The sequence below is a fragment of the Sparus aurata genome, chromosome 7, assembly GCF_900880675.1.
Source record: "Sparus aurata chromosome 7, fSpaAur1.1, whole genome shotgun sequence".
NCBI lineage: Eukaryota > Metazoa > Chordata > Actinopteri > Spariformes > Sparidae > Sparus > Sparus aurata.
Window position 1 is genome coordinate 19,200,660 of NC_044193.1, and position 9,726 is coordinate 19,210,385.

The 9,726-nt window shown below is 39.6% G+C and overlaps 3 protein-coding genes and 1 long non-coding RNA gene across 11 annotated transcripts in view; 2 read left to right on the plus strand and 2 right to left on the minus strand.

Moving 5' to 3' along the window:
• The window catches only part of ampd2b (adenosine monophosphate deaminase 2b), a 22,374-nt gene extending 19,024 nt beyond the window's left edge, over window positions 1–3,350 (plus strand). For all 7 annotated transcript variants that reach the window (XM_030424448.1, XM_030424443.1, XM_030424446.1 and 4 more), the window contains 2 exons: window positions 1,405–1,515; window positions 1,629–3,350. In XM_030424448.1, coding sequence (XP_030280308.1) covers window positions 1,405–1,515; window positions 1,629–1,844 — 327 coding nt within the window. In that variant the 3' untranslated portion in view covers window positions 1,845–3,350. The remainder of the gene's footprint in view (window positions 1–1,404; window positions 1,516–1,628) is intronic.
• Window positions 205–5,352, minus strand: LOC115585815 (uncharacterized). Its single transcript, XR_003984771.1, has 2 exons — window positions 4,686–5,352; window positions 205–1,824 (listed from the first exon to the last, which is right to left on the minus strand). It is a non-coding gene; the product is annotated as an uncharacterized LOC115585815 (long non-coding RNA).
• LOC115585813 (glutathione S-transferase Mu 3-like) lies at window positions 4,606–8,013 on the plus strand. The gene is made up of 8 exons (XM_030424462.1): window positions 4,606–4,784; window positions 5,993–6,068; window positions 6,173–6,237; window positions 6,345–6,426; window positions 6,557–6,654; window positions 6,739–6,834; window positions 7,248–7,358; window positions 7,575–8,013. Exons 1-8 carry the CDS (start codon window positions 4,749–4,751, stop codon window positions 7,668–7,670), a joined length of 660 nt encoding a protein of 219 aa, XP_030280322.1. The 5' UTR covers window positions 4,606–4,748; the 3' UTR covers window positions 7,671–8,013.
• eps8l3b (EPS8 signaling adaptor L3b) overlaps window positions 7,902–9,726 on the minus strand; it is a 15,037-nt gene continuing 13,212 nt past the window's right edge. For both annotated transcript variants that reach the window (XM_030424451.1, XM_030424450.1), the window contains exons 16-20: window positions 9,708–9,726; window positions 9,464–9,580; window positions 9,289–9,377; window positions 9,060–9,192; window positions 7,902–8,983 (exon numbers count right to left, since the gene is read on the minus strand). The exon at window positions 9,708–9,726 is cut by the window's right edge and continues 75 nt beyond it. In XM_030424451.1, the coding sequence (XP_030280311.1) occupies window positions 8,942–8,983; window positions 9,060–9,192; window positions 9,289–9,377; window positions 9,464–9,580; window positions 9,708–9,726 (400 nt within the window). In that variant the 3' untranslated portion in view covers window positions 7,902–8,941. The remainder of the gene's footprint in view (window positions 8,984–9,059; window positions 9,193–9,288; window positions 9,378–9,463; window positions 9,581–9,707) is intronic.

Genomic DNA, 9,726 nt, shown 5'->3' on the forward strand with positions numbered 1-9,726 from the left:
TCATATAGTGGAGCTGAGTGACTCATGTTTATTGTGTCATAAAACAGTAAAAGCCAAGTACAAAGAAATGATAATAAAGCATTCATTAGACACTTGATAGGTCCTTGACAGGATCAGAAGACTTAATTTCAGGGACAAAGAGGAGGCAAGTTTCCAACACTGAATATTATTAGACAGACAAAAAAAGACTTCCTCAACATCAAACACCTTTTTGCTACCATTTAATGTTGGCCTTTATTTATCATTGCGTATCTAGATGGTAATATTCATTCACAGGAAATTATGCATGTATGCACTGGACAAAAGTACATTTCTAAGACAACATTTGATCAAAGGTAAAGGACTTTATTGCCTGGACGACATTGTTGACCATCTCCTTTATAACACAATGTGCAATTATTCATCCTCTCAGCCCACGTTTTTATTTATTTTTGGGGTGTGCAGTAAAGATACACAGGTTTGTCTTCTGTTTTCTGACAAAGTAGCCATTCAAAGGGTTGCTGGCATATGCTTCTTCTTTTAACAAAACTCTGGGACCTGTATCAATAAAAAGCACCTGCTGTCACCTGCTGCCAAATCAGCCACTTTGAACTACAAAAAGTTAATCATTAAACATTTGGCAGAGCCATAGTACATGTAATAATAACATTATTCATATAGCACCTTTCAAAAACACATAATTAAAGCAAGTAAGACCCAGGGCAAATTCAAGTTTGGAGCCTTTAGCAGGGCTCTGTTATAAAAGTAGAACATTCAAGATTTTAAAAACAAGCAATTAAATGTTTAAAATCGGTTCTAAACCTGTCATGTGACCAGTGAAGGGCAGCAAGGATTAGTGTAGTGTGGTGGCTTCTCTCTGAGGTAAAAGCCTGGCAGCGACGTTTTGGATCAGCTGCACCCTCTGGATGTTTCACATGCTGGTACCAGAATTAAGTGCATTAATATTCAAGTCTCGACAAGATAAAAGCATGGGTGACCTTATTTTAGACTGCTGAGAAGAGGAACAACTTGTTACTTGAGAAAAGCAGGACTGCAACACTTCAGTCACCTGAGCATCAAATATAATTTCTGAGTCAAAATTAACAGCTAGATTAGAGCCATGTTTTCAAAACGTAACTAGATAAGGCTAGAGAACAGATTATTATGCTGCTAATGCTGCTAATACGCAAAGGGGGTAATTATAATTAAATGTGATTTTGAGTCATTCAAATCCCATGTAATTATAATTCAAAATGATATGTATGTTGAAATGATATGTAGATTTATTATGTGTAAAACAACAGTTCAAATTAACCTTTTAATCAACTGAGTAAGATTTGGCGAAGAATGCTACATCATATTAAAAAACCCTCCTGTATAATCTCATGTGTTTGTGTTTCTTACATGTTTGTTTGCTCTGTGTAGGAGCCGTTGATGGAGGAGTATAGCATCGCTGCTCAGGTGTGGAAGTTGAGCTCCTGTGACATGTGTGAGCTGGCCAGAAACAGTGTGGTTATGAGCGGGTTCTCTCATAAGGTATCAATAATCTTGATTGCACAGTACACATGATCAAATTTTACAGTCTACAACACCACTCACTCCTCAGGCTATTGTTCTGCAGACGGTTTAATTTTCTTCTTCTGGATCAGGTGAAGAGCTCCTGGCTTGGCTCTAAGTATATCAAGGAGGGGCAGGAGGGGAACGACATCAGGCGCACCAACGTTCCTGACATCCGTGTGGCGTACCGGTATGAGACCATGTGTGAGGAGCTGAATTTAATCACACAGGCCATTCGCACAGATGAGCTGGAGACCATCGAGGAGGAGGGCAGCCTGTGTATGGGAGCTGTGCAGGGAGAGAAGTGAAACATGAGGCACAACACAAACTGATTTCACTACATTCCCTGTTTTCATATCAGGACTTTGTACAGATTTGCATATCAACATATCACATGTATGAAAAGAGAAAAGCTTTGTTTCAAGAAGAGAATTATGAGAGTTGCTACGGTGACTGTATGAGAGAGGACCTGCAATCTGTATACCCACAATGTTCCCTTCCTTTAGAGTCATTCTTTGTGTAATTTGTCATGGTGATTTCACAATGTTTTGATCTATTTATTTGAAAATTATTATATTTTCATGGTTTCTGACTACATTTTGTGAGAGTTTCTGTACAAAGTCTGTATTCCCTGTACCAAGCACTGAATAATACTGACATTCAAGATTCACCCCATTAATAAAATGTTGTAAATGGATGCTACACTGATCGATTTAAGTGAGAGACAATCTGGACAAGTTGAAGAACCTTTTAATTAGGTGCAGGGCTGTAGCTACCATTAAGGACACTGAAGTCATGTTTTTGATATCTTTTGTGGTAATTTGAGGGTTTTAGTGGCCTTGAGGTAGTTTACATTCTACAGATAAAAACATAGATGTGGATATTTTATTTGGTTGATGACAGTGTTTCTAATCTGCATACTTTATATACATTTGTTGACTTTAAGTGCAAAAAATGAAAAAATGTTAAGTGTGGAGAAAACAATTCAATTTGGGGGATGAAAGAGTAAGACTGAATAAAGTGTGAAAAATCCAAACTATAAAAAAAACTTTCAGGGGGTTTCGGGGGGTGATGACCTCAGTATCCTGGCTAAGGCCTAAACAGTTTGCCACAAAATGTATCTAACATGTGATGCAAGAATATTCACAGTCAGATTAGAAACACTGCATGAATATTGGGCTTTTTGGTTGACATTTTCTGTGTCATCGCCCACAGAACAATACCTCATTGAACATACCTCAGTGACTGCCAGAAAAATCTGTATTCCTGCAACTGGTGATGATATTAACAGCATATTTCCCACAGCTGCTCCCTGTCATATTCTTGCTATTTTTACAGTCTCTACAGTGATTCAGTAGGGTTGCATGAAGGCATTTCAATATTTGTTCCTGGTGTGCGCTAATGCTTTTCAGTTGTCATCGTATTACAACTTATTTTGTGACATTGTTTCTGCTGACAGTCTGATACCATCTGTCTGTTACACGCAGATGTGTAAAACACGTACATTTCTGATTCATAGTACAGTGAATGATGCATGATCCGTTCCCTCAGATTCCCTCACTCCACACACACAAGTTCAACCAGTGCCAAATTCATGATGACCTCAACATATTTTTGAAGAAATGAGAGTTGATGAACTTGACAAACCCTTTTCAAAGTCCTGCCTCCAGCTTGGGTCCTGATGTTACCTGTGGAGCTACGTGTTGTTATTCAAAAGCAATGCGTGTTCCTCCCAGAGAATTATATGTGCTATTTGTGAAATTTTATTTAAAGATTTTTGTGTCTCTGAAAAATAAATGTTGTTCACACTGGCATGCTGGCCTTGCTGTAGTTTGTACATCACAGACATAGAGATACATGCCTCTGAAAATGAAAACAGCAGGTGACAAAAACAATGAAAAATCTAAATATTTATAACGTGTTGAGACAAATAAGGCCTGCTTGAGTTTTAGCTGTGGGGGCTGGAAATGTGTGTGAGTGAGTAAAAGAAGTGAAACAAAGGGTGCATTGTGTGTGTGTGTGTGTGTGTGTGTGTGTGTGTGTGTGTGTGTGTGTGTGTGTGTGTGTGTCCACATTCAGGTCATTACTCTTCAATACTGGTCAAAGTGAGCAGAAAGTTCACATAGAATTCAGCTTGATTACAACATTAAATAAAATTGAGGCTTGGCTGCAAAGATGAAAACCCTAGCTCACACATATTGTAAAGCAAACAGTATAATATGATTGGGTTTTTGGTGCTGTGATTTATGTGTCTGGTAGTGCTATAATTATTGTCTAAGAGGCGATTAGATGACCTATCAAAAAAAAAAGAGTGTTAAATTCCATTTAGAAAAAGGTTTTTTTTCATTATAAGTAAGACTAAATAGCTGATCTATCACTACTTCAGGTTCAGCTGTTATTATTTTAATGAAATCAACAATCAAAAGATGATTCGACAGTTGGCGGCTGACAAAATGAGCCCTTACTAATGGTATTGTACTGGTGCAAAGTAATCCTAACTGTAGGGCCCCTCACCGGATCTTTGCAGAGCTTTCAACTCTTAAAGGTGCAACATGTAAGAAATTCAGTAGAAAAGAAAATACATTTAAATAAATGTACTAAAATGCTCTACAGAATGTGTAGAAATAACAGATTGTATGTTGACTGGTGTGGACCTAACTGATGTTAGCATGCTCCAGAGAAAGCCCGCCACCGGATCCTGAGATGATTGCTTTCTCCATTACAAAGGTCAAACTGAACTACTTATTTGGGTGTGGGAGTGAATCACTGCACAAACTCCTGCAAAAGATTTGCAACCCTTTTATATATACAGGTTAGCTTTAGCATGAGTGAAGCCCTGCAGTAATCCCTGCGAGTACAGTCAGACTGTAGCCTCCATTGTGGTTTATGGAAAAGACTTGCATGACTTACTGTCAGGCTTTTCACATAAAATACATGTCATGTCTTAAGGCAGCTGTATATGATGCATCGCTACCCGGCGGATCAGCTTATTCATGTCCTCTCATCACACAGCTGAAGGTTACATAAGAGCAGACAAAAGACTCGGTTCAGATCCACGGAGTGTGACGGACCGCCGGGCTCACCCCGCCCCCGTCTCAAACACACCAGCCCTCCTCCTCCTCACCTTCACTCCCTCCTCCTTCACTCACCAGTGATCTGCTACAGCTGCTGAAGTCTCTGACCGCCGTCTGGAATCGGGAAAGTGTTTCAAAATGACGATGACACTGGCTTACTGGGATATCCGCGGGGTGAGTTTAGCTGTCGTCTCTGCTGTAGCTAACAGAACTTCTTTTGTTGGCGGCGCAGGCGGCTGCCGGCTGCCAGTGGAGCTCCACCATCGCCCCGGTGCAACACAGACGAGGCTGCCGTCGTTTAAACTCTTTGTATCCACTGCTAAATATGTTGAACTGAATTTTGGATTCATATAGTCCAAATTGTATTTTCGTGTTAACATAGACTCGCTCGGTAAAGTGTTGTGTAACTGCAAAACGGCCGCGTGCACGTGCTCAAAATGATATCATCGTCAGTAACGGTAGCAACCACCTGCAAAACTGAATCAAACATTCTGTGGCTAATGTTAGCTAAGATGTTAGCTTACACACGACTTTTCCATGAGTCGGAGCCAGAATTATCATGCGCCCCGAATAATTGAGCTCCTGCCACCCAAGAGCAATGTTTTACAGTGGGTTTTATGGGCTGAAAGTTAAGTGGGACATGCATTGTTCCCCCACTTAATCTGCTCATTAAATCATGTGGCTACCCTCCCTTCAAATGGCAGAAAAAGAGAGCAACACGATGAGAATACCGAGGCTGAAACGAGGGAACCTGTGTGCACGTTGTTCGGTTGTTAAAATATTTGGGGTGTCAAAGGTTAACTAATCCCACAGGTCAGGCTGCAGCTAACAACTGCTTTCAAAGTCCTTCACTATGCGTCGATCACAGTGACTCGGCTCATCATCAGGAGGAAGGTCAAGATATTGAGAACCTCCCCCTACAAGTCATCAGAGACCTGATATAATAAAGGCTTATTTTGTATGATCAAGGTTAAAATTCTATCAAACTGTGCAAACTAAACAATGATACACACAATTTACTTACTATTGTAATTTGATATCTATTTTTCTTCCATCTGATTACTCAAATAATCCACTTAGTTTTTGTTTTTTTTACCACATATGATTAAAACTTTATGCCGAATGCTGAATTGACAAACTCTGCCGTTGACATTTTCTCTTTTATGATGAGGAGAAACCTTCATGAGCACATATATTGTTTTTTATGAATATGAGGTAATTAAGTCATAATAAGAAGGGGTTGACCAATAGTGGATGTTTATAGGCTGATATAACAGCAATATTTTGAATAAACTGCCTTTTTATAAGTAACTGGAAAACTGTTGAACTGAACCTTTTTACCAACCGTGTCTGTCATCCCTGTGTTTCGGATACATCTGCAGCTCGCCCAGCCCGCCCGCCTGCTGCTCGAGTACACCGGCACCAAGTATGAGAACAAGTTTTTCTCCTGTGGTGAAGGTAACTTACCTGTTTTAACAATTATAATTTTAAACACGCAAGTGGCCCAAGTGCCCATACAACATACCAACTTACCCGTTTAACCCACACTTTTCTCCCACCAGCTCCAGACTATGACAAGAGCTGCTGGTTTGATATAAAACCGAAACTTGGAATGGACTTTCCAAATGTAAGTGAGTTTGACCTTTTTGAAAGAAATTGTGTGAATATCAACTTAAGTTTTAATGCAGGTGGGTTTAAAACGTCAACAAATAATTTCTCAACGTCTCACCATAGCTGCCCTACTTGGAGGATGGAGACAGGAAGATTGTGCAGAGCAATGCTATCATGAGATACATCGCTCGCAAGCACAATATGTGTAAGTGTCGTGTTTATTTCACATTTGAATATTTTGTCTTGGATATGATATATACACCTTGAATGTCTTATTTCAAAACTCTTCTCGGCCATTATTCCATGAGTGTCCCAATAATCTGATGTGATCACAGGCGGAGAGACGGAGGATGAGAAGGTCCGTGTGGACATCATGGAAAACCAGTCGATGGACTTCCGGAATGGGTTTGTGAGGCTGTGCTACACTGATTTTGTGAGTACTAAATTTTAGGTTTAATAACAAAGATTTTGTCATTTTACATATTAAACAATGCCAACATCACCTCTCTGACCTCAGGAGAAGATGAAGCCAGGTTACCTTGAGGCGCTGCCAGGCACACTGAAGCAGTTCTCGGATTTCTTGGGAGACAGGAAGTGGTTCGCTGGTGACAAGGTATGTAATTCCTTGATGGCTTCATGTCAGTCATTTTTAAAGCTGAATCCCTCAGGTTTTGACATGAAATATGCGCTCATGGAGTTGATATAGTGACTTTAATACAATATTACTTGTTGACACGCCCAGGAGACACAAAGCTACATTAGCATTCACATTTGGAGTTGTTTTGAGGAATATAAGCAGCGTAGGCAGCATCAAATAGATTAATTCAAGCCTTTTGCGCTGAAAAAAGCTGCCTGCTGTTGCTGGAGAATAAGCAGTAAAATTGTGGGTTGAAAAACCAAAACATGAGCATGCAAGTGATTTGACAGATTATTCATATAAAACGATTGATTTACTTCAGCTTTAAAGTCTAGTTTAAGTCTTTAGTTTGCTTTCAGCTTGTTCATTTATAACTGTCTTTACAATAGATCACTTTTGTGGACTTCATTATGTACGAGCTGTTGGATCAACACAGGATGTTTCATCCTACCTGCCTGGACGACTTCAAGACACTCAAAGATCTTTTGAATCGATTTGAGGTGAGAACGCTCAACTTGTTGTCGAACAGATACAAAAAGCACATTCGTACTCTTAACACTGAAAGTTAAAGAAAGGGATGACTTGCACTGTTTTTTTTTCATGTGTCACAGTGTGATTGCTGTAGGTGAACAGTGGATATGCAAAATTGCTTCTGTGCAGGTCTTGCCATGAATATAATGTAACTCACAATGGCATGGTATAATCTGTCAACACAGGCTCTGGAGAAGATCGCTGCCTACATGAAGTCAGACAGGTTCATGAAGACTCCTGTCAACAACAAGATGGCCAAGTGGGGTAACAAGAAAGAGTAAAGAAAATGCATTCAAGCCTTACAGAAGCAATTAAGAGTTCCCAAGTGCAACTGACTCAATAACCCCGTAAATCAGGAATAGAAAAGTTGTTCTGTGCTTTGTCTTTTTATAAGCTGTTAACTAGCTGATCAGTAGATTTCATATCCTTTGATCACATGTTGCAAAATTTACAGTTTTGAAATTATTTTTAGTTGAATTTTTAAAAAAGAAGACCAAGTTAGTACTGGAAAGTTTGTACTGGAAGTTAGTACGCAAGAAGAAACTTTATTTTGATTAAAGCACTTAATTTCTTTTTTACATCTGAGACATCATGTTTTTGACAATAAATCTTGTACGCACTTTGTTTCGGACTCTGTTTTAAAATCACTGTCATACACACATAATACATGCCACTTTAAATCAACTGAAAGAAATATAATAGAGTATAAGTTAATGCAGCAAAACTGAACTGTTATCAAATCAATCCAACTGTAGTATAGTTACATACATTATTTTGTTCAATCACAATTGTAAAACTATACACAGTTTGCTTTAAAGCCAATAAACAGAAAAATTACAGTAAAATGATTTAGTAACTTACAAATTACAAATTCATTTATTTTTTTTCCTTTGACTATAGCCTGGTCCACACGTACAAGTATTTTCGGAAACAGTTTTAAAAACATTCTGTCCATTTCAGGAATTATCTCTATCCAGTCTAACGCATCTGAAAATGCACACCTTCATGGTCATTTACGTACAGTGGGCATGTGCATTCTGTTGAAAACAGGAAGCACATTGAATACTCTGGTCGGTTCCCTAGTTCCAGAAAAATACGCTGACAGAGGCAGGGAAACGTGACAGCTTTTCACAGAATCTTCTTGGATAACTTTGTCAGCAAACATTGTAAGCAGCCGTTTTCATCTCTTTTCCATTAATGTATTATCAATGCCTGTCTGTGTCTTTCTAAAAAACCATTAAATATAACATCCATTCCACCAACATACAAGCTCAAATACAACATCACAACACTCCAATTCACATTGCCAGTAATGCTACAAACATTGTCATCTTAATCACCATTCACGTGTGTACGAAAGGCTAAGAAGCATGGAAAAAGCTTTCGTTTTGAGATATACCACTGTACGTGTGGACAGGACCTTATTTGACAAATGGTGAGCGTAGCCATCCGCACAAAATGATTGATTAACATTGAGAATTAATCAGACATCAGTAATTCCAGATGTTGATCTGTGGAAATCCAGCAGAAATGGAAGTGATGGAACGGGTCATTAGTAGCGACCATTGTACAGATTTGAAGGTTCGCTGGCGAGCTGTAGGAAACAGGATTAAACGTTACTGATGTGCAAAAGTTTTGTGTGTGTGTGTATATCGTGGCACATTACTTACTGCAATGGCTGACTTAATGGCCTGAAGCTGGAAGAAGACCCTTCCTCCTTCTTCTGGACACACAGTCCTTATCTCATCCTTGCTCATCCCCAGAAGCAGTTTGCCAGTCAGCACCCCGAGGCTGTTCACAGTGCTGCAACATGAAGTGGCACAAAACAAATTCAACATGCATTACAAGTCTTATTTACATCATGGAGTTCCAACATCCTCTGTGTGTATCATCACTCACATTCTGGAGAAACCTTTGTACTCCAGCCAGGCTTTGACTTGTGCAGAAGTGGAGTTCATGTCCAGACTAAGTGAAGCCCGACTGTCTCGCTGTGAGGGAGAGTGAAGGGGAAGAAATGCCACATGTTAAATCTGTTAAATGCTAACACAGCAGAGCTTTGTGTCACTTTGCTTACCGGTGCATCTTCCATGGGCCCGTTGCTACTCACTGGCTCCAGAACATTCAGAGGAACGTTACCTTCCTGGTCACGGGTGTTGCGAACAAGCCACCATTGTTTGGATTTTTGAATCACCTGTGGAATGGCCAAAGAACCGAACACCTCAAACACCTGAATGTAAATACTGACAGTAATGACAGCTATGACTGTGACTACTAAATACACAAACAGATCAGGGCATGCTGTCAGTTTGTCCTCTCACCTGAACCACTTCACCCTTC

Bases quoted from the DNA above. Each gene is read 5' to 3' on its own strand.
- LOC115585813 (XM_030424462.1), top strand. From the start codon at position 4,749: ATGACGATGACACTGGCTTACTGGGATATCCGCGGG. The intron at 6,069-6,172 runs GTAACTTACCTG...TTCTCCCACCAG, and splicing joins GTTTTTCTCCTGTGGTGAAG to CTCCAGACTATGACAAGAGC. The intron at 6,427-6,556 runs GTAAGTGTCGTG...ATGTGATCACAG, and splicing joins CGCTCGCAAGCACAATATGT to GCGGAGAGACGGAGGATGAG.